Source organism: Anthonomus grandis, chromosome 8, assembly GCF_022605725.1.
Source record: "Anthonomus grandis grandis chromosome 8, icAntGran1.3, whole genome shotgun sequence".
NCBI lineage: Eukaryota > Metazoa > Arthropoda > Insecta > Coleoptera > Curculionidae > Anthonomus > Anthonomus grandis.
The window spans coordinates 638,898-664,027 of NC_065553.1; the positions used below are offsets into that span (position 1 = coordinate 638,898).

Genomic DNA, 25,130 nt, shown 5'->3' on the forward strand with positions numbered 1-25,130 from the left:
CGAATCAAAGTTTAATTTGTTTAATTCCGATGGAATTCAATATGTTAGACGTCCTTCTGGCCAGCGTTTGAATCCCAAGTACACAAAACCCACAGTTAAGCCTGGAAATGGATCAGTGATGCTTTGGGGTTGCTTCTCAGGTTATGGAATGGGCCCGTTACATCGCATAGAGGGCATAATGGACAGGTTTATGTACAGGGATATTCTCAGAGATGTTATGTTGCCCTATGTCGAAGACAATTTACCATAGAGATTTCAATTCCAGCAAGATAATGAGCCGAAGGATTCCTCCAAAATTATGAAGCAATTTTTTGAAGAAGAAAAATTGCCAGTTTTAAAATGGCCATCCCAGTCACCCGATCTTAATCCCATCGAAAATTTATGGGAAATTGTAGATCGTGATATTAGGGAAACAAACTATTCAAATAAAGGTGAATTATTCGAACGGTTGCAACAGAAATGGAAAAATACTGGTTTTAAACTCATAGACAATCTTATTGAATCAATGCCACGTAGATGTCAGGCTGTAATAGACAATAATGGGTATTTTACAAAATACTAATATTGTAGATAGTTTAGTTTGTAATAAAAAAAATAGAGTATTGGTTATTTTTTAAATTTGTCTATCTACTTTTGTCCAGCATATATTTAGTTATTTCATATTATTTACCAAATTAGGTGATTATTTCTAAAGAATGTTTTATTATTTTTATGCATGTTTATGTTGCTCATAATATACTTAAATGTCTTTATTATAGAATTTTTATTTCCTTTGATTTTTTTAAAAAACCGTTTGTCTATCTACTTTTGGCCATTACTGTATTTCATTCTTTAGTAGTTAATTTTTTTTAATTTTAAAGAAAAGGGGCCCAAACCTTGACTGTTTTCGATGGGCCACCCTGTATTTTAACAACTGTTAGTTTTTTGCTGGTCATTAAATGTTAATATTGTGTTATACTTAATACTGTGTTAAGTGTTCTTTTTTAAATTTAAGTTCGTCTTGACATGTCACCGTAAGTACCGGATTAACTGATACTGTAGATGTAAAGTTTTTATTTCTTATTTTAACCTGGATAGAACTTTAATGCTTATTTTCAACACAAAATGCGCCGTTATGGTCTAGACACTGCAATTAGGACACGTTAAGTTTATATTAGACTGACCTTTTTCCATCGTGCGTCTCCTCCCTATTGCTCGCCAAACTTTTGCCGCTCCAAAACAGGTGGCTACAAGTGGCCACCCCTCTACACTGATCCGGTTTTTTAAGCAATTTACTGGCCGCCAAAGCGCATTGCGTCCGAAGCGGATCGGAATTCTCTTCGGAGAAGCAGCTCATTTGTTCCAGGGTGCCGACGATCAGAGTTATGGCGGCCAATTGGGCCTTAGAGTCGGATATTTCGTCCTCGTAGAGCGAAAAGGCTTGAGACATGAACTCGTAGCCGACCGTTTCGTGGTTTTCAAAACCTACAAATGATTAACGATCAAGAAAGTTGGAAGCATCCTGATTTTCCTTCCTTTCCATAAGAAAGCATACCATAGTTTCAAACACTTTGTAACATAATTTTATACATTTTTTTAGCCTGATGATGCTCTAAAGTGAGCGGATCACATGCGAAGACATACATAAATAATTAAAATGAGACTTTGACTGTTTGTTTCTTTTTCAGAAATAGGCGAAATTACCTATTTGATCGATGGCAAGTGCCCCTTGTAAAAACAACCTTAATGGTAACTCGGCCAGTTCGGCTTTAACTAAAGCGGTGATGGTCTGATGGCAAAACTGGAATATTTTCGTGCATTTTTTGTCCCATTTTTCTTCTTTCAGATTTCTGTACTTGTAAGCGAGTTGGTAGGCTTGGAAAACTATCGGCGGGAGGGTGTACTTGATTCGGAGAGGGCCTCCCGTGCCTAAAATCTGAAAAAGAAAGGCCAGAATTAAAGAAATAGCAATTTTTGTTATTATTCTTTATATTAAAGGTGTCATCTATTATTTTTGCACATCATTTCTAAAGGACGAATGATGTGTTACATTTGATCAAGTAACTGGTAGCACGTATTTTAATAATATTATGAAGAATTTTAATTTAATTCACCTAAATATACACGGTGTTCCAGAATTAGTAGACGAAGCATCAACCCCGTATTTATTGGTCAAAAATAACCTCAGTTTTTCTTATAAACATACAGGGTGTTTCGGAAGGAAAGGGAAATATTTTGGAAACATGTTCAGACTGTCAAAATAAGATAAATTAACCCATATGTTTTAATATGATTTTCAACCGTTTCTGAAATAATCGGTTCTGACGATTTTTGGAAGATTTTTTATTTTAAAAGCAATAGAAATAAATACTAGTAAAAAAACAAAATTCCACTAATTTAAAATGTTTTCGAAAATGCTCCTACCAACTTCAAGGCAAGCTGCAGCACGTTCGTTAAGCGCTCGTGTTGCACGTTTAATTGCTTGGGGATTGTTTTTAATAATATTTAAAGCATTCAAAATTTGATTGTGGAGTCCTTGTACGGTTTCAAATCAAATCAAAAGTAATTTATTTGCCATAAAGAGTCAATACATTCCTATAAACAAAATAAAGATAATATATTTATTAATAAAATTATTAATAAAAAGGTCTGTCCCGTGATTTTCAACAACCGATACTCTTTAGCTACTGACAAAAGAAGCCAAGAGTGGGACAAACTCGTCACCTTAAAGTTAATTAATAAGGAAACTAATTAAAAAAAACACCAAAAAAAAAACATCAAACTAAATAAATTATTACAGAAAGAATAACAACAAATTTGTGTGCTAAGAATTAATATAAGTAATTAATATTTTAATATATTTTTATTTATAATATAACTTTTCTATATTAATTAATTATAAGCCTGAAGCTACAGAGAGACGGAGGAAACGACGAATGGCGGGAGACGGTTAATGGACAGTCCAGACAATTTTAATAATATTTACTTGTATGTATTTTAGATCAAAAAGCGAATGTGTGCATCTTTATTGTTAAAAAGACAAAGAGAAGAAAAACCAAAGACAAGAGTAAGTTTCTAGTGGTGTTTCGTACATTAGAGCTTTCATCCACGCCCAGAGGCAATAATCCAGCGGATTTAAGTCTGGTGACCTCGGTGGCCAAACTTGATATTCTCCTCTGCCAATCCAACGATCAGGAAAACGATTGTCTAAGAAATTACGCACTCGGCGACTAAAATAAGGCGGGGCTCCATCGTGTTGACAATACATTCGGTGTCGAACAAGTAGCAGAATATTATCCATCATATGTATAGGGTGTTTTTTTTAGAGGCCGAGAACTTTAAATTGAAACTAAACACTATAATAACTATATAAATATTGTATTGATATGAACAAATTTGCTTTTATATTAAAGAATTTTTTTTGGCATAATATTTAAAAATGATTTCTGGCATGTGACCCCCGCGGCTAGCGCGTACGTGGCGTAATCTAGAGGTTCAATTTTCACACACTCTTTCCAGTACTGCAGTATCTCGAATTGATCTCTCTGAAGGACGATTATGAGCACCATAAAACTCACGTAATGCCCGATGTGTTTCTTGAATAGAACCATGTCTTTCAAAATAAATTTGAACAATTTGGAAACGTTGCTCCGGCGCGAGTCTGTTCATGATGAATTGTCAAACCAAACTAATCTAAAAATACCCAGAACTGTCAGGTAGGCTGTCATAAAAAAACAGTATTGCCAAATGAAAGTTCTCCGCCTCTAAAGAAAACACCCTTTATTAAATGGTCTTACGAAAAGCGTAAATATCCTTCTCCAGTATGACGCTCTTCTAATACAAAAGGACCAAACAACTAATCGTTCAGCATTCCACACCACACGTTAACACTGAATCGATGTTGAAAGTCTCGTTCAAACGTGGCATGAGGATTTTAATCTGACTACCGATATGGTCATTGTGTCGGTTCTTAATTCCATTGAGGGTAAAATAAGCTTCATTGCTAAATATAATGTATTTATGTCGGCCTCGATTCTGTTGGATCCATTCGCAAATTTGAACCCTTAAGCGATAATCACTCTCTTGAAGATGTTGAACCGGTTGAATATGGAAAGGCTTAAAACCTTTTTTCCTAAGTGTCTTCCAAACGTCAACATGTGATGCTAATCGAAGTTCTCTTCAACCATATCCAGAACATTTTCTTCATTTAGTCCCGCCTCTCGTTCAGAATTAATTATTATGCAAACATTCCTGTTTCCTGAGTATTTGCCAAAACTGTTTGAAACAATGTTCGACTAAGAATTCTTCGATTTGGAAATGACGTCGGTATTCATCAACAGCATGTAATGCGCTACCATTACAATGCATGAGGCATTACGTAATGGAAACAATCAATCAAACTCACAATCATGCTTGTCAAAACTACCAGTGAATTAAAATAGGCATTAACAAACAATGATGAAATACCTGCAACCTGAGTTAGAAATACAGAGAATGTAATAATTATTCCAAAAATATACAAAAAAACTTTAGAGCCTATTATTTCAGAAACGGTTAAGAATCGGATTAAGACATATGGGTTAATTTACCTTATTTTGACCTTCTGAATATGTTCCCAAAATATTTCCCTTTTCTCCCGAAACACCCTGTATATCGGCAAACGCTTAGGGCATAAAAAAATACCTAAAATATTTTTACATGCTAAGTTTGAATTTGGTTGTTTCTTCAAATTTTAAGAATTTGAGGTTTATTGCGTAATAGAGTTGGTCGGTAACGCTAGGAGCCACCATTTTTGAAAAAAACGCATTTAAAAATTACGCTGCATAGTACTATTTACAATTTTCATGAAAACTTAGTAGCAGGCCTTGAAAAAAAATTGATATACTTGCTAATGACATTAACATTTGTTGTGATAGTCACTTTGATTTCAAATTCTTGATATTTTTTCAATTATGGAAAACTTTTTGAATCACTGAATATAATTGAGATGATACCTGATATATCATTGAGATACAGTGTCACACTAAAGGTTCCAACCATAGAAATATCCCCAAGTGAAATGTAAGTATAATTAAATTTGGTAAATTTATTTATTTATTCAACTGGCAAAAAGCCCAAGGGCGTAGTTGGTTCTGTGTGGTTCTATGTGCAGGGTTTTGAAAGGAAATAATAATGATAAAAGGTCTTTTTATTTGAATAAAAAAAAACAAATACGTACACACATAGTTCATAATACAATAATGGCAAAGTCTAGCCCTAGGGTTACTCTTACTTAACCATTAAAAATAAATAGCATATACATAAATATAATTTTACATATTGAATCATCCTGCTAACGTATAAAGAAGAATAATAAAAAAGAAAAACAATTATTTTTGGAAAGATGGATTGGTATAAGAAATACAAAAAAAAAGGAATAATGCCGGAATTAACTGCTCAAGTTCCTTGCACAGAGAGTCGTTCGACGAACCAACATAAGTTTTCTTTTAACTAATGGGTGGATATGGTAGGAAATAAATTAATAGGCCCAATTATTTTATCACATAGATTAACCAACCGGTCGCTATTATTTACGTTTTCTGCAAAATAATCTTAAAGGTTTACTGGAAGATGTTTCCCATCGGCACTCGACTAGAGATGATTTTTCAGCACGATGGGGCACCAGACGACTAATGAAAAACTGTTTAGAATATTTTTACAGGCAGATCCTTTGGATTATTATCTTTGGGGTAATATGTGTAATATTATTTATGTCACAGAAATTGATACCCGAAAAGAGCTTCATAGGTGACTTGTCGCAGCTTCAGATCAAATTAAAAAAAAAAACAATTTGAAATTCTTAGACAAATTATTGTTGTGCATTCAAGACAATAGAAACTTGTTTAAACATTTATTATTACCACAGATAATTTTCAATTCAAATATTTTTCAGTTCAAATATTTTAATAATAATAAATAATTTAAACATAAAAATCAAAGTAGACCAATGGTTATCAAATTCGGTATTTGGGCATAATTTTGCCTTCTAAACAACTTTTTGTATATCTTGCCTAGAAATACTACTTAACCTAGTCATAAAAATTAAAAAATGCTTGTATTAAGTAATGCTTGATTTTTAAAAAATAAAAATATGCAAAATTTTATTTTTTAATTAAGCAGGGCTGGATGCCAAATGGTCAAGTTTCAACCCCAAAATTTTTACTTATAAATTCGCTCATCCGACACACTGTATAGATATATACCCTAATGAGAAACTCTAATAATCCATCTAAGACCATGTGGGGCATCATAAATGCTAAGGGACACAGCCAGAAAAGAGAGCAAATCCAGTACTGTCATGGCATATTTTTTTAAGAATTTTACACATAATGTAACAAGTAAAATTCCAGTCTGCCAGAAGTATCCTACAGATTTCATAAATAACATAAAAAAGAGCAAACACATTTGCTTTTATTTAGGGAGGTCTCAATATCAAAGTAATATCAATATCAATATCAAAATAAGTGTAAAGGATCTTATTATTATACCATTGACTGACTAAATTAATTAATATCTGTAATTAAACGAAAACAATTTTCCTGACCTGTTATACATTAGAGCTTTAGAACCAGCAGCAAAGTTCAGACTTTTTGCTGATAACACAACCATCTTATTTACTGTGGAAACGGCAGAGGATGCTATGGAGGTTACAGGAGAGGGCTAAGTAATGGTTTGCAGTCAATAGATTACAAATGTGTTTATCAAGTTTCTAGGAGTTCATCTTGATTCTAGGCTGTTTTAGGATCTACACATTGACTCAGTGGTGTGTCTCTGAGCACATAAGAGCAGCTTACTTTGGCATGTTTCACTGTAGACTTTTATGTGCTATTCTTGCATGGGGACATTCAGGCTTCAGAGAAAAGCAGTTGATTTTTAGAGAAAGGCTCTGGACTAGGCTACAGGGAAGACTGTGTGAATGCATATATGAACTTGTGGATGTTAATTGTGTTAAGTATGTTTGTTTTAAAGAAACTGGTACATGTGAAAAAGAGCATGAATAGTTGTGTGCTTCATGGAGATCTTCATCAGTATACCAAAGGTAAGTCAAAATTTTTTAATGCCCTTATTTTCATGAGGGAGTTACTGAACAGTCATGTACATACAATTTTGTTAATGTAATAAAAAAAATATTTAATTCTTCATAGGCAGGTAAATAAATCTACAAATGCTTTGGTTTCACCTAAATATAAATCACTAAGAAGAGAAGTGAACAACTTAGTAGGGTGGCAAATAGGTGTCAAAATGAAAATATTGAGAATAATATACAAATTGGTCCTGAGATGTCGTTGAGATGTCGTCATGATTAGATGCTGTCAGGATGTTTTCTAAGAATACTTTGGCTCTGTTTCTCAAAGATCAAAAAGTTTTAAATGTACACTGAATCAAGGGTATTTTTATTATTCAAAAATAACAATTGAGAAAGTTCTCCAATGCATTAAAAAACTAAAACCGAAAAAAGCCTCAGGTAAGAAAAATATGACAGCATACAGTTTTAAAGGATGTGCAGAGGCTCTTTCTCTGACTCTCACACTAATTTTTGAACTTGTCTCTTAAATAACGTAACTTAAAGCATAAAGTTATAACACCTATATTTAAATTTAGTATTGCTAGTAATGTTGAGCTATAAAATATTCAAAAAAAGTGTTTTATAACAATATTCTGTTCAGAACATGGTTTTTCACCAGGTAATACCACTATGTCAAATTCGTGTTTTGCAGCAGAGATCAAAACTCAAGTGTATGTCATTTTTACCCACTGGACCAAATAGTATCTATATTTGTCAATGTTGTTTCAAGGCCTGCTACAAAGTTTTTATAAGAATTGTTATTGTAAACAATACGATGTAGTGTAATTTTTAAATGCGTTTTTCTCGAAAATGGTTGCTTTTAGCGATACCAACCAAGGAGTACTCTTCTACTCGGACAGGCTCAAATTCCTAAAATTTAAAGAAAAAAACCAAAACTTAGCAAATCAAAATATTTTAGCGAGCGTAAACCAGTTTAGCTTAAATCGACTTAAATAAGTGGATAATCCGGTTTTAAACCGCTTGAAACTACTGTGTAAACACCTGTCACTACTCGACCGATTAAACTACCAGTGCTACCAACACAAATGTGCAAATTAGGATGATCTCAGTTTCAACATTTTATTTTAAACTGTTTCGAAAATAAGTAGAAAAAAAAATTTAAAAACGCCTTTTAAAAGGGCGTAGATCCCTTGGGGAACGTTTGGCGATATATGTTTATAGGAAAAAGCGAGGTAATTTTTGACCAAAAAATACAGTTTGATTGAAGTTTTGGACACCATATATATGACTTTACAACTTTAGAAAGATTACTACTTACCTTTCTGGCTACAGTCAGAATCAAATATTGCTCATCGGCAACATTACTCTTTAATTGATGAATAAACCTTGCCAAAAGACATTGCTCCTCGGCGAGTTCCTCCAAATCGATCTCGGAGGTTTCATTTTTTTCGGAAACCAACGTGCTGAGCAGAGTTAAGGCTTGTTCGGTTTCGTCCGGTGAAGGAATAACCGTTTCATTCTCCAGGGCGTTGGTGAGAATGTATATGCTTAAAGATTTGCGCCCGTTGTAGTCTAAATGTTGCATCAAACCTTGAAAGATTTGGAGTTTTATGTTTAAATTAATTAATAAGAAAAAGCTGCTTACCTGCGTAGTGTTTTAATTTTAGCACTACCAAGATGTTGTTGTACGTATCCAAAGGTATTTTTAATAGTTTTTGAAGTTCTTTTGCTACTGAAGAGTGATACTCCAAGTGTTCCAAGCCCAATCTTTGAAACATCTTGAAAAAAATGAGGAATTTTACACCAGAGTTACGTGGGTCTAACAATTTAAATAATATAGTTTTAATTAAAGGCCTACTGTAGAGATTTATTTTTAATGAAAAATTGTTTTTTTTTAAATTAAAAAGTCACTTCAACAGATATAAAAAGAATATTAATTTAAAGGTGGAGGAAATTTTTCATCTTAAATTTGCCTAATTAATAATTGATCCCTACCCTATATTTTTTCTCAGCGTTGGAATAAGATTTTTTTGGAATTATCAATAGTAATGAAGAATATTCCGAAATTGATGGTTCAATTATATCTTCTTTTATATAATATTTTTGTAATTTGTTTAACCAACTCTTGCTTTTGAGAGTGAGATATTAAACCTCTTCATATATAATCTTAAAAACCTTACCACATTTCAAAACGATGAAAATAAGCAAACTTCTGTTACAATATCATATAATCCTAGAGAGGCTTCAATAGAGTTTTTAAAGACTTAGTCTAAGAGTGGTCTATCAAAGTTCTGCCAAGTTACGAAATCTTTTAGGAAATCCAAAAGATAAAATCAAGACAAATGAAAAGTCCGGAATCTATGAGATTGATTGTAACGATTGTGATAAGAAGTACATAGGACAAACAAGAAGATCAATTAATGCCAGAACTTGTTTTGTTTGGCTGCACATGTTTTAAATACTGGTCAATTTGTAGAGATAGACAACTTAAAATTATTTAAACAATAGAAAATTAGATGCATACGAAAGTTTAGCAATATTCCAAAATCAAAAAACCATTCTTAACAGAAATAAAGGTCCAATTCCTTATAGTCAATTGTATAGTTTTAGATTTGTTCGGCCATGCTTCATTGCATTTTTCGCTCTATTAGATACAATCTTCACTATATTGTAAGTAGTTTTAATTTAATGCTAATCTTCTCCCGAAAATGCTAATATCGTTACCGAAACACGCGTCGAGAGTAAAATAAAGCGTTTGGGTTAGTGGTAAAACTGTTTTGTGATTTAAGTGTTACACCAAAGATTCCAATCATAGAACTATGTTAGGAAGAAATTAAAGGAAAATTCACATTTTTTCAATTGCTTGGAAGAAATTGAAAAAAAACACATTCTTTTTACTGTCTTGGAGAAATTTAAAAAAAAATTAAGCAAACGGAGGAAGAGCTGAACTGTGGAAGAAATCCTATTTATTTTCACTGTCTGCGATAAATTAAAAACATAATTAAGTTGTCTAGAAGAAATTGGAAAAAAACTAAGTTAAAAAATAGCTGAATTTCTTTTCTAATTTTTTTCCAGAATATTTAGTTTTTCTTAATTTTTTTCCAGGCATTGGAGTTGTTCGAGTGAATTGAAAACGTTTAAATGCGTCTTCAGGGAAATTGATTCTTTTTTGGTTTTTTCCAGGCAGTTAAGTTCTTTCAGTTAAAAATATTGTGAATTATTTAATTATCTCCAGGCAGTTGAAAGAATTGAAATTATTTTTCAATTTCTTCCAGATGATTGAAATCTTCTTTAATTTCTGTCAAGCAATTGAATTTGTTAGGAGGATTTCCTAAACTTCAGTTATTTGTTGTTATTAAAATACATTATTTAAGCTAAAAATCAAACTTATATTTAGAGACAACAAGACATCTTTTTACAAACCCATTTTTTGCTCGAGAAAGTCGTCTGTTCGCAGCAACCCGTACATCGCGCACCACGTAATGGCGGTTTTTTAAGTAACAAATGTTATTGAACATTAGTGGACACTTAACAGTTTTTGCAGATGATACGACACTTTGGCATGCCAGGGATCCTCAAAGGTTGAAGTGTGCAATTGTTCGCGATATGCAGTATCTGGAGGAATGATGTAATTCCAATAGTCTGGTACTCAATATTTCCAAAACCAATATTCCGAAGTTTAATTGCGACTTAGATGACATATCTTTGAACAATGAAACATTGTTCCATTCATGTACTGCAAAGTCCTGGGCCCTGCACATTGGTGATTTCTTGAAATTTGAAAGCCACATAATTAGTTGAACAAACTCTCTTCTGGTTGCTATGCTCTTCATATTATATCATTCAACCTAGAATTGGCAGTATGACACATTTCTCTCTAATTGAAACATTTGCCATTCTGGGGGCCTGTTCAGAATACTTGTTTCACTTAGTATTCTTATTACAAAACCGGGCACTGCGTTCGATGTGTTGTGCTAAAATGCGATAGGCGTGTAGACCACTATTCCTTAATCACTTTGTCCTAACATTGTACTGAATTTTAATTTTGGAGACTGTGTGCCTTGTACACACTTTTTGCCACCTTTACGTATACCAAGGTCTGATCGAGTGAAAAACTTCATATTTATAACGCCAAAAAGCTATTTAAACATTTCCCCCTCTCATTAAGAAAACATCACTGTGCGAAGAAATTTCGAAAAACATTATGGAATGAATGCATGATAATTTTTTTGGCAGTTCGAATGTTTTTTGTGTTACTTGATTAAATCTTAACATGTCCATGTTTACCCTCTATATTTTATATGCAACTTAAAAGTAACAAAATAGTGAATGTGCATTGTATATTGACCAACTTAAAAATTAAATTCGAAGAAATAGTCCAACGCTAAGATACTCGGTTCGATTCCTAAACTCGGCAAATCTTTTTTATTTGTTCTTAATTTTTTGATATTTGCTTTTAAACCTAACCCCATTTGTTTGCTTATATAATTTTAATAATAATGTAGTAACTAGTCTCCGATTTTACCAATTTTAACTTAATTTCTACCCTTGACTTGTATCATGTAGTGTTGTTCTTTGCTTTTTTTTCGTTCTTTTTATTAGTGAATACACAAGGTAGGAAGCTTTAGCTTATAATTTTAGTGTAAATTAGGTTCAGTTGGTAAGTTTTTATAAAGCTTATTGTTTCTGTTTCTTTTTACAGTGATTTTTGATGAACACAGTGATCAGTCGATTTTTTCTAAATATACTTTTAAAAATATGATTTCTTGGGTTTCTTCCAGGCAGTTTCTATTTCAATATCATCTAGTTAGTTGATTTTTTCCAACCAATGAAAAAGGCTAAATTCTTCTTCAATTCTTTCTCCATTTCTTCATAATTTCAATTCATCTTCCACTTCTTCCAGGCAATTAAATTCTGCTTTAATTTTCTTCGGACCGTTGAAGCAATTGACTTCTTTCTCAGTTTCTTCCAGAAAGTTGAATTCTTCAATTTCTTCTAAAGCGTTAAAAGAATTTATATTCTTCAATTACCCCAGGAAAGTGAATTCTTCTTTAATTTCGTTTAGGCAGTTAAAAAAGTTTGAATTACTTTTCGTTATTGGTTTTGGACAGTTGAATTATTGAAAAATCGTCCATAGTTCTCAAAGAAACTTAACTGAAATATAAAAAAAGTTTCATTCATAAGTCTCGCATCCAAAATATATTCAACAAGGTGACACGTGTTTTGCCGCCTTACACGAAGAAATCCTCAGACCTAAATAAAAATAACAGTTTAAACCGTTTTCATTTAACGTTTAGTCGAGTATAAAAACAAGAGTTACCATTTAAAACCTCTAAAACAACCACTAACACAACCGGGGAAGAAATTTAAAACGTGCACATTATTACACACAACAAAAAATAATAAGCTATGGTTAACTTTTATGAATTCGTTTAACAGAGAAATGTAAATAAAGCAACATCAAATCAATTGTTTGCCTTATTCTATACAGTTGAGTTCCTCTTCGATTTCTACCAGACAGTTTATATTAATGTCTCCCGGTAAAAGTCTCACTTTCGTTAATATGGTTTTTATGACATTAGATTTATGCGAGTAGGGTCTATTCACATCAGATAGCTTAGAATGAGATCCAGCATATGTTTTTTATCTGCATATTATAGTTTCCAAACTACAGGTCCTTATTTGCAAAGTTTTTGATTCATCGGCTTATTTCAATATGGAGTCTTATTAATGCTTTCTTACCCAGATATTTATTTATGATTAATATGTGACTGATCTTCCTTAAGCTCAAAAATTTTATATTGGTTGGTGATTTAAAAAATACATTTATTTCATCTGTTGTTTATCTTTAAAAATTTTTCTATTTTGTTTGTTACTCTAGTTCCCATGATCATATAAATTTCAATGATTAGTTCGTCTATCAATTCAATTGAAAGGACTTTTTTAGCAAATTTCTTAAAGTAGATATTGCACTTTTTTCATTCTATAGAATATTTGGTAAATGTATTTAAAATACTCCTTTTTACCTAAGGTAATGATATAAATTAGATACCCGAATAAATGATTTGGCTAATTTCTCTATGTTTTTTCACTTAATCGTGTCAACAAGACTTTCTTAGGGCATAAAAACTAATAAAAATACACACTCTTAAACACCAGAGGTCAAACATTAATAAATGATTACATGCTTATCCTAAATAAATATTGGATCTTAGAACTTTAAATTCAGCAAACGCAGGAATTAACCATAATTTACTCTTCAGAAAAAATCAAATTTGCACTAGTTTTAAAAAGGAACAGAAACACAACTAAAGCACAAAAGATCTATAAAAAAAAGACCTAGAATAAAATCGACATAAATCCCATACAAGATTGGGAAGATGTAATCTTTAGTTGTATTAAGTTTAAGTACTTAAACTAAATACAATTATTCCAAAAAACCAAATTAGACCCCATGACCCCATAGTTCTCAAAAGTGAAAAAATAATTGTAGGGAAAAGAAATTCTCAAAATGAATGAAAAATGATTTCTACGATCGACGGAAAGAAATGTGGCGGTCCATCAAAAATCAGGTTCATCAAGAATTTGCCTATAAAAAACTAGAAAACAGAAACAGATTCTGTTTTTTAGTTTCACAAGATTTTTTTAATAAAATCTCGGATGAATGGCTAATGAGAAAATGCCATCGAATTACAGAAGCATAAATCTATCGAACACCACCTAAAAACTAATAATAAACAAAATTAATATCTTAATTACTCTCTTGCATGACCAACAGGGATTTAGTACAGCATGATCCTTTTTTTGTCATAAGACAGATAATGGAAAATTCGATCCAATATAATAAACTGATATAATTATAATTCATAGACCTTGAAAAGGCATTTGATTACTTCCAAATAAGAGATATCATACATCTTCTTTATGATAGACAACTTTCTCAAGGCATTAGATAGTGAGGCTGGTGAAGTCCACTTCTTTATAATATTGTTATAAACAAAATTATCAAAAGGATTCACAAACTGAAAGGCTACAAAATGGGCGATAAGGAGATTAAAATATGTGCTATGCTTCCGAGGCAGCCCTGATAGTAGAGAGTGAAGATGACGTGCAAAAACTATTACATATCGAAAATATCTAAAATCCCGTTAAGATGCAAGGTACCTACGTATGAAAATATCATCTAACATCAAAACTTTAATATATTTCTTACAGAGGGCGCGCAATCTTCCTGTTTTAGACAACTGGTTTTACATGGACCGACAACTCGACAAGTCATGATCAGTTTCTTTGTTGTCATGATGAAAGGCAGAATGCAGAACTTTTTGTTTTGCGGTTTTCTTAATTTAAGTAAGTAAAAAGTCAGTGTGTCAAGAATCATCTCATAATTGTTAACTTAAAAAATAGGTTACGTGTTTATTAAAAAAAATAATAAATTTATTGTTTTCCTAGAAAGTGTTAATTTTATTGAGCATAAAGAAAGGGGGCTATTTTGGTCTGCAGATTGGTTGCGCGGGAAATTTAAATTTAATTCTTACTTTTGTTAATCTCGCTTATGTTATTAAACTTATTAACGTGAGGAAAAATTAATAAAAGCGGGAAAGGCATTTTTTTCGTATAGAATATTTTGCAAATTAAGTGTAGTAAAAATTTAAGCCAATATTAAGAAAGTAATTTTTTTTCACACAAGACTAAAAAATATTTAAAAAAATGTTTTTTGCAATTATTACAAAAAAAATAGTTTTTTTCATGGTGCCTGAAAATATTAAAATATCCTTAAAATTTAAGTACATATTTTCACACTGAAAATGGAAAAAAATCAATTTTAAATTACTTTTTAGGCAACAAAAAAGATGTCAAAATAAAAAGTCAAAAGAGCATATGAGAAAATTACGAGAGAGAATAAAAAAATAAGATAAAAAGAAAGGCAAGAGAACGATACACGGCCAAAAAAGAAGCAGGAAAAGCTCACTTAATATCGGATATGAGTGAAAGAGGAAAAAAAACTTGTGCGCAAACAATGGAGAAAAAGAAGTAAAAAATCACATGATGCCAAAAAAGCTCAGAAAAAAATGGAGTTAGAGCGACAACAACAAGAAATTACTCCGCCACCAACTCCAACTCCAGCAGGATTTGAAGGAAATTTTGAAGCGGGACCATCTAGACAATATCTAATCGGAAAACGCGCTGCAAGAAGAAACCAAATTATTCTCCAGAACCGAAATCAAGAGTAGCTTAAGTTATGTAATATAAAAAAAGATAGGTATGTATAAGAAAAGAATGAGTAGGTTGAAAAAACAAATTAAGAGCTCACCAGAAACTCCAAATAAAAAGGTTCTAAAGATGACGAAACATATGCAGGTGACTCCAGAAGTCAAAAGAAATTTGTTGTTTGGAGAAGTAATAAAACATCAAATAAAAACAAATTTTAGTGAGAATAAAAGAAATAGTGAAAAAAATAACTTTATGAAATAAAAAAAAACTGTTGAGAAATATTCTGAAAGAGATGATATTAGTAGAATTTGTGCTGGCAAAAAAAGAAACAATAACTTTTAAAAAAATAACAAAGCAAAAAAGATAATATAAAAAATATGATATTGCATGCGCCGAACCAAGTGACGTTATTTGCATGCTTTCTGTGCCTTTTTTGAATAACAGGCAACAGTATGTATTCCCCAACTTGCCAAAATATGACAAAGAATAAAATGTTCAATTTTAAGTTTTATTATTAGATTAGAATTAGTTACATTTAGTTAGTATTTACTTTAGTTACATAAAGTTTGTTCAGTTTTTTCATTAATAAAAGGTTTAACAAAAACAAAATCTCACTTTCATCAATTTATCCTCACTAATTTTAACATACGCAAAATAATAAAGATTAAGCTCAACCATGATTTGAGGTGGGGTTTAACATTATCATTTAGGTTGCATAAACAAAACCTTGGACAAAATTGTTTTTTTTAATAATTTCGGTATCCAAATGTCAGAATATTTGGAAAATAGCCCATTAGTGAATTTTTTACAGCCTGTCGAGTTACTTTTCTATTTAATCCAGAATTTGGATTTAATCTCTTCCAGGCAATTCCAAAAACAAGTTTGTCAGTGAGGATATTTTTTTCTTCATTTCCTGTAGAATTTTGTTTTTTATTTGTTTAAATAAACTAAACTTTTTAAAGGCAGTTCTTATCGCTGATAGTTTTGGTTTATTAAAAAGGCATTTTAGGCAACCCAAATTGTGACTCTAAAATTTGGTTGTAAGTAGAACCTTAAATTAACTTAATTATCGAACTACAAAATAGAAGGAAAACATTACAAAAATAGCGCAAGATAAGTGCATTTTGAAGAAATACAAGCAATCTTCTAAACTCTCCATTTTATCGAAGAATCAACCAAATTATTGATTTTTTTGAGCAAAACTTTTTTTCTTAAGATATTTTCTTTTTTAATAAAATATAAATAAAACTCACCTCTACACTAGATAACATAACCTTATCGATATAGTCAATCCTATCAGGGTAACATTTCAAGGCAAGATTGATCAGGGCAACTTGTAGGGCAACCATATCCTCGGGAGGCAAATACTGACGATTCCCAATGATAGACGAAACCTGCTCCGAAAAAACTTCAAAAAGTTGCACGTCTTGCAGGATGTTGCAGGCCCCGCCCTCGTGACCCGAACTATCCGAACGCTGACTGAAAGCCGCCAATCTCTCCATCAGACTTATGACGATATTCTTGACGTTTACGCCTTGTTCCAGTTCGGCACAGGATCTTAAAAAGGGCGTGAGGGTCTGGATGTGGAATTCGTCCGGGAACACTTGGATGATGCACTCCATAAGGTATTCTTGGGCTATGGCGTCCCGGCAGCTCACCACCTAAAATTGATCGTGAGAGTTTGTTGTAATTTCACTTGTGAAGGGGTTCTTTAACCTGTTCTAATATGCCAGGCAAGACGTTTCTTTGGTATTTTTCTAAAGTGACGGATTCTAGCTGGCTTAGTCGGACTAAGTTTGTGCCCACTAAGATTCTTAGTTCTTCGCGTTCTCTCTCTCTGTGTTGTCGTTCCCTGGAGTGGCCTTGATGCTGCATTCTGACCTGGATTATTGGAAACGAAAGAGTTTTATTTTTGTAGGTATATATAAAAAAATATGTATAACAAAAGGAACGATCGGGAAATAGGTGGATTCTAAATGATATTTTCATGCGCGTAGAAGTCTGCAATATACCTATTAAAACTTTTTTAGGTTTTATTACTAGATTTAATACTGATTTTTCATGCTATGAGGTATTGTATATCTTGAATCTCCCAAATGGGACAAATACCATGTTACTAACATTTGCCGTAGTATATTTCCCAAGATATATATAAAAAATTATTTCTAAAACAATACAACATTTTGGAGCACTATACAGGGTATTCCACAATCAACGTCACAGGCTGTAACTTTTTTATTTTTTAAAATAAAAATTTTGAAGAAAATGTATTTTTAATAGTTATAGGACCACTATCCAAAATTACTTAGAAAGGCTACCCCTGACAAATGTATCCCCTAAAAACCGAATTGATCATCATAATAGCATTTTAGAATATAGCTGAAGTTTGGATGAAGGTATGATGTCTTTTGTGTCAACCCTTATAAGAAAAATTGGTCTATTAAGTCAGTTTCCATTACAATGCACTTAAAAAAAAAAATGTTTGTTGTCTTAGGTATAGTTCATATGATATCAATCTGAACAGCAAAAAAAAAAACAAAACTGTGGGCATAAGCGGCATCTTCTTTATGAGTCATAGGCGTGCAACGGCAAATTATTATTTAAATAAATTTACATTAAATATTAGTATATTAATTTATAACAAGTTAATAGGTATAGTAAATTTTTACTTTAAAATTATCCCAGACTCGCTAATTCGAAATTACAGTTTTTTTAATACTACTTTGAATTTTTTTATTATTTTCATCATGATAATGTGTAGTACAATTTTTGTAAATATTATTACTTATAAAATGGGTAAAAATAAGAACTTACATAAAAAAATTGTATTAAAGAAGTGTAGTCCCTTCTTGCAATGGAGTTAGAAGTTGAATTAGAAATAAAACCATCAATCACTCTCAACTAATTTAATTCTCAAAAAACCAAAATGGGAGATGTCCATCATCAGGGTTAAATTTCATTTGGTTCGCATGTCGAGGGTGAGATGAACAATACATTCACAATTAAAATAGAGTTATATTTATGTATCGAATAAATTAAAATTTTACAAAATGTATGTAAAGGAGATGAAATACTGGTCAAATATCACAAAACCTTCTTAATCTAAACATAGATGGCGATGACATAATCAATTTACATCACATACCAATTTAATAAAAATTTGGTATAAAACAGTAAATGTTTTCAAATATGCAATTATACAGCTACATAATTTTTCATTAGTTTTACTTAGAATGTGGTTTTTTTGCATTTCTTTAAAAATATAAAATATACTACGACTTAAAATTCATTATTATCAGAATTTTCTGAACTTGCGTCCAAATTTGGAGTTATAACAATAGGGTCAACAGCAGGTAAAATGCCATATTCATCTTCTTTTTTTTCAACATTTCGGACACAATTCTTCCATATATCAGTTTTTTTTATTTCTTCAACAACTGCTCTTATGGTTTCTAAGACGAAAGCACTGTCAGTTGGGGAATGATTATACTTCCGTATTTTGTCCTTCAGAGTAGTCCAAATCATTTCAATAGGATTAAAAACGCAGTAATACGGAGGAAGACGTAAAATTGTATAACCATTTGCCCCGCAGATTTTGTCAAGGACATATTCTTTTTTTATTATTTCCAATAACGCCTTTTTTGTCGCCTTTTTAGAAATCTGCAAGTTTTTAATTTCCATAAATTTCGCAATTTCTTCTTTTTTTGTGGAATTATTGGGAATTTTATTATGCAACCGGGAATGTGGAATATGATGCATTATCCATCACAACAACAGAATTTGGCTATAAATTTGGCAACAATTGCTCAGTAAACCATTTTTGAAACAGACTGGCTGTCATGTCTTCATGGTAGTCAGCAGAGGAGTTGTTAATATTTTTCACCGATAATAATAGGCATTGGGAACAAAGCCGTTAATACCACCGGCATGTAAAATAGAGACACGTTTGCCGCGAGAACAAGGTCCACTTAGTGTGCACATTTTGGTATTATCAAGGTAAACAAATTCCCTTTTTGATTGACGATATTCCTTTATTTTACTTAAATATTCCTGCCGCCAGGCTACAATTCGAGGAGATTCCATAATAATCATTCTTTTATCTAGTTTTTTATATTTAAAGCCACAATCTATTAAGACGCTACGTAAAGTATCAAGAGATTTATACTTATAATCAGGATAATCCATATTTAATTTATTTTGAATTGCTTCTAACGTTGGAGCGGTGTTTTTAGAATAAAATTGATAAACAGTTCAGCGTATAACATCTCTGTCAGTATTATCAATTTGCTTCAGTTGTTTGTTTGTTATTGTTTTTTTTTCGTTTTACCGAATGATCGATCACAATCCCTGCTTTTATTATAGTGTAGACGGTGGTACGAGTCAGTTTAGTGAGCTCACAAATCCTTTTTAGAATGTCATTTTGTGAGGCCTCGCTCATTTCACTTTTTAAACAATTAAAAATATTTAATATAGTCTTTGGGCTTGAACATGCAAGTCTTTATTTTTAAATTCGGATTGATCTTGGTTTATATTGGCATCCAAATTTTCCATTTCATCATTAGACACATCAAAAGGTCTCCACAACGCCATCTTGTTAATTTTAGGTATTAACAACACCAACAATAACAAAAACAACAACAACAGCAGCAACAAATTAATAACAAAAAAACGCTAAATGAAAAGAGAAACAAATACATAATAGAATACATAATACTAGAATTCAACGGCACGCGACCAGCACACTTCAAAACACCTGCTATACAGAGGAATATGAAATATAAATAAAAAAGTAAAAATCGCCTTTAAGCAAGACACTGGCGTTTACTTCCAGTCCGTTCACAATTCAAAACCTCTCTCTACTCGCCACTTGCCCTCTTCCTCTATTACACGACATTCACACATCTCTCTCTGACAAAGTTTTCTTGTTGAACGGAACGGGCCGGTGTCTAAAAATCCCGGCGTTCGTCGCCTTCGAAATATATGAGGACTAATCACATATATTTCGCTTCTTATTTTAATACCTATAGATGCGGAATATTGACTGTTCCCCAATTTTGCCACCATTCGGATGAAGATCGTATGCACTATACTATATGGTATATTGGACTCAAAACATACAGAAAACAATATGTGTTGAAGCATTTGATGGATTGAGTATATTAAAATGGATGTCTCCAAGAAAAAATTTATATTATTATTTTTAGTTAGTTTTGAGAAATATGCTTTAATATCAGTTAAAAATAAATAATCACTTGATGCTAGAATGTAACAATCAACACATCCTGACTATTACTTTAGAACATTACTATTATTATTTTGATGGTGGTTGGATGTCAGTAAGTGTAACTCAAGTCATTCCCTCTTCTAATATATAGGTTACTTTACTTTTTTGCATGAGTTTTGCAAGTTGAACAATATACTTCTAATTACTCTGATCTTTACTTAGAACCTTTTCACTATCTGAAGTCATTAGTTCTATTACTACCACAAACTTCAACAACCACAATAACACCCCATAATAGAGAAATTCATCATTGTTCTGTGTAAATCAACAGTAGTAACAACATGTGCATATTTTACTAAAATACAATGCAAAATGCAGTAATCTATGGGCTTGTTAATAAAAAAGGAAAACTCATCATTTGTTTATTCATACTATTATTATATAGTTATATGGGTGATTATATTGGTATTAATAATTACTTATGTGGAATTAATAGGGACTTGGTTTTAAGCTCAGCAGACATTAATATAGCAGTCTCACATTTTTATCATATACTGGATATGGCTATAGCACTTTTTGTTCCCCTAAAGAGATACAAAACTTCAAAGTTTCCTAGTTGGTTTTCAGCTGAATTAAGATATTTAGTTAGGCAAAAGAAAATTGCACACAAATGCTACAGGGTCAGTCATAATGTGGCAGATTATATTACTTTTTCAAACATTAGGGCTAAATGTAAAACTTTGACTGATATTTGTTATGATAATTATATTTCAAACTTAGACCAACTACTCTACACTAACCCTAAAAGTTTTTGGTATAACATAAACAATAAAAGATCAATTAATAAACTTCCTAATTTAATGTATTATAATGATAATGAGTTCGTTGGCTGTGAACAGATAGCTGAAGGTTTTGCCCAGTTTTTTTCAACAGCCTATAGTCCTATTAATAATATAAACAATAATGGTGCTTTTATCAATCAGCAAGCAAAGTTAAATATGACCATTCCTAATCCCACCCTTTCCGTTGGGTTGATTTTTGATAAAATTACCAAGTTGCCACCCAAAGTTAGTTCAGGACCCGATGGCATTCCGAATTATTTTCTAATAAAGTATGTATGTACTATTTCATACCCTCTTTTTATAATTTTTAAAAGATCTTTAGATTCTGCAATTTTTCCAACCTTGTGGAAACATAGTTTTGTAATGCCAATTTTTAAATCTGGCGACAATAGCAAAATCGAGAAATACAGAAGTGTTTGTATACAATCAGCCATTCCGAAGCTCCTGGACAGTCTTATCTATGATCAATTATATTTTTATTGTAAAGAGTTGTTACTTAGCGAACAACATGGATTTATTTCTGGAAAGTCTGCTGTGACTAATTTGTTAGTGTTTCAGCAGAATCTGTTGAATGCCTTGGAGAGGGGATGTCAGATGGATGTAATCTACACCGACTTCTCCAAGGCGTTCGACAGAGTTGACCATAGTATTTTGGCAAAAAAATTGGATATTTTTGGATTTTCTAATCTTATGGTGAATTGGTTTGTAAATTCCCTGTCAGGGAGGACCCAGCAGGCACGAATAGGTAATGCAAGATCAAGCTATATTAATGTCACTTCAGGTGTTCCACAAGGTGGGCACTGTTCACCTTTGCTCTTTAATATTTTTGTGAATGATATTGGTGCCTGTTTTGAGAACAGTGACTTCCTTTTATTTGCTGATGATTTGAAGTTTTTTAGAGAGATTTTATCAATACTTGATCAGATTTTGTTGCAAAGTGATTTGGATAGATTGAATGAGTGGCGTGTGTTAACAACAATTTGTTTTTGAATGTAAGCAAATGCAATTATATAAGTTTTCTCAAGCATACTAAAAAGGTTGTCACTTCATATAACATTCAAGGAAGTACACTTCAGTATTGCAGCATAGTTAAAGATCTTGGTATCTTGTTTGATGTTCATTTAAACTTTAATGCACACATAAACAATATTGTTCTTAAATCCTTTAAGAATCTGGGTTTTGTACTAAGGAACTGTAAAGAATTTTCTATAGAGACCTGTAAGAGGTTATACATGTCATTGGTTGTTTCATTGCTGGAATATGGCTCAGTGATATGGTCGCCCTTTTACATGAATAATTGCTTGTCCTTGGAAAGAGTTCAGAACAAATTTATTAGGTTTTGTCTCTATAAACTTCGAATAAGAATTCCGGATGATCATGTTTATGATATTGTTTTAGAAATGCTTGATATGAAGACATTGAGACAAAGACGGATATATGCAGATTTAATTTTTTTGTATAAATTATTGAATGGTCAGATAATTTGTCGAGAACTTCTGATGACAATACAATTTAATATTCCATCTAGGAATTTAAGGCAGTATCGTGGCTTTTCATTACCATTTCATAGCGCCAATTATGCATTACATGCTCCTATTGAAAGAACTCTAAGAATTGTCAATACTAGGGAGGTTGAAATTTTGGGCATTTCCTTATCTAGATTTAAGAGTCAAATAAGAGAAATTGTTTAATTTTTTTTTTTTTCATAATCATAATCATAATTTTTATTGATGCCAGTAATATATATTTTACACAAGTCAAAAAATACATAGGTAAAGTCAAAACAGACTACTTAACAGTACTAACACTAAGAACATTAAATTATAATTCGACTATAACTAAAACAATAAATGATGTTATAAAAACACAGTAAAATCACCTTAAAATATGTGGTTAAAAAACTCCTCTAATGAATAAAAAGCATTCACTAATAAAACTTTTTTGATTTTTGTTTTAAAACTGTTTAGAGGTAAGTATTTTATTTCAGAGGGAAGAGCATTAAATAATTTTATTCCCCAAAAGCCCGGTCCATCCCAACACCTTTCCTTTTTAGTGCAATACTGAATATTATACTTTAGTAGGGTATGTTTTTAATATTTTTAGAATTCTGTTATATTGGTTTAAGTTATAAAACTATTTTCGGTATTTTACATTTATAAGTAGGCTTTATTACTGCTTAATAGTTAGTATTTTACTGTTAAGTATGGTTAGGTTCAATTGATTTTGTATTTAATTTACTGTTGTAATGGGGTTGATCCCGTAAAATAAATAAATAAATAAATTGTTTAAAATCCAAGAATAGTATTTAAGATTTGAAATGTTATCCATATCTCCTATATCAATTATGTTCAAGTCCCTCAAATCAAAAACCTTATGAAGAGTTAGGAATTCTTCAAAATTTTTCTTGTATGATCCGAATAGGGATTAGGAATAGGGATTTAATTAATTAACTCATCTACACCTTACACTGATTTATAGATAGTTTTGTATATAATGTTTCTGAATATATATGTTTGTATGGGTATGCTATGTACTACTTTTGTAAATGGATTCCATTAATAAATAAATAAATAAATAAATATTTACATAAACAAGTTTAAGCACATTTTTTTGTTTTGTACAGGTTTGAAGAAATGTTTCAATTGTTGACAATAGGGAAAAATTGATCTGTTTTAAAACTTACCCAAAGCTTATTCATTTCAGCAAAATTCATAAGAACAAAATCTATGGAATCCTTTACAGTACCCTCAGGTGAATCCACATCACTTTCAGGAACATCTGGCAACACATTCCTTGTACATTGTAACAAGTAATTCCTCAAGAACAAACCTCTCAAGGGATGTTGAACTCCTAAAATAAAATTAATTATAATTCAATATTAGTGCACCAAATCAAACCTAGTCACTCACCTCTACACATTTCCACTAAATCCTTTAAAAGGTCCCTCCTTAGAGCACTATTGGTTTTTATATAAACTAAGCCAACAGTGATCAATAAATAGAGCCTCGGTACAATATTTCCGGCATACTGTACTAGCTCGTAAAGGTCTGGGACTTTTCTGCCTTTCTGGAATTCATCGACCAAATAAATTTCCAAATGTCTTAGCTCATCTGTTATGGCCATATCTAAATAAGAACTTACTTATTAGGATAAGAGACTAATACTATAATAATGATCATACATAATTCATAGTAACTTTTAGGAGATAATAAAGAAGTTCTGAGCTCTGCCAGCATGGCACTGGCATTTTTCAAGGCATCCATCAATTTGTTTTTGTCCAAAGCCCTTTTCATGTGAAAGGCTTGGGCCTTTACTATTCCGAGAGCATCATGCAGTAGTTTCTCTTGTTCTTCTACGGGAGATATATGCGGTGGTGTGGCAGGCTAAAAATGTTAACAATAATAATGATCAAAAATTTGATATAAAGAATTTTAGGATGTAGGCAGTGGTTGTGTTTTTTTTTACCATAAAACTAGTGAAAAACGATGCAAACTCGGTTTTCCAATAGTCTGGGACGCTGGGCGAACCCATTTTTTCGCTGTACAATTGCTGACTATTACTATTTGGTATTTGTCTTACCATTTTAGTTTAAATAAACTCCCTTTTTTTCCTATGTTCGATAATTATTTATTTTTATTGAATAAAGAACTGTCATTAATATCAATTATGTCAAAATGGGGTGACGTCAATGACAAGTACGCCCCTTGAGATTAATTTTTCGACTAATTGTATTTCCTGTTCTTAGGATTCGTGAGTTAAGAAGAGCAATTGGATTTGGCGTTAAAAAATAAATAAATTAGTGTGT

At 31.7% G+C, this 25,130-nt stretch overlaps 1 protein-coding gene across 4 annotated transcripts in view; it reads right to left on the bottom strand.

Annotated features, from left to right (window-relative positions):
• Positions 1 to 25,130, bottom strand: part of LOC126739499 (vacuolar protein sorting-associated protein 35) — a 48,734-nt gene that overhangs the window by 2,703 nt on the left and 20,901 nt on the right. For 2 of the 4 annotated variants that reach the window (XM_050445207.1, XM_050445206.1), the window contains exons 5-13: positions 24,507 to 24,708; positions 24,235 to 24,450; positions 24,009 to 24,175; positions 16,976 to 17,140; positions 16,513 to 16,920; positions 8,691 to 8,823; positions 8,364 to 8,635; positions 1,684 to 1,915; positions 1,164 to 1,464 (exon numbers count right to left, since the gene is read on the bottom strand). In XM_050445207.1, coding sequence (XP_050301164.1) covers positions 1,164 to 1,464; positions 1,684 to 1,915; positions 8,364 to 8,635; positions 8,691 to 8,823; positions 16,513 to 16,920; positions 16,976 to 17,140; positions 24,009 to 24,175; positions 24,235 to 24,450; positions 24,507 to 24,708 — 2,096 coding nt within the window. Of the gene's footprint in view, positions 1 to 1,163; positions 1,465 to 1,683; positions 1,916 to 8,363; positions 8,636 to 8,690; positions 8,824 to 16,512; positions 16,921 to 16,975; positions 17,141 to 24,008; positions 24,176 to 24,234; positions 24,451 to 24,506; positions 24,709 to 24,790; positions 25,069 to 25,130 lie in introns of those variants that run through there. The other 2 variants (XM_050445209.1, XM_050445208.1) reach the window with 2 other exon arrangements.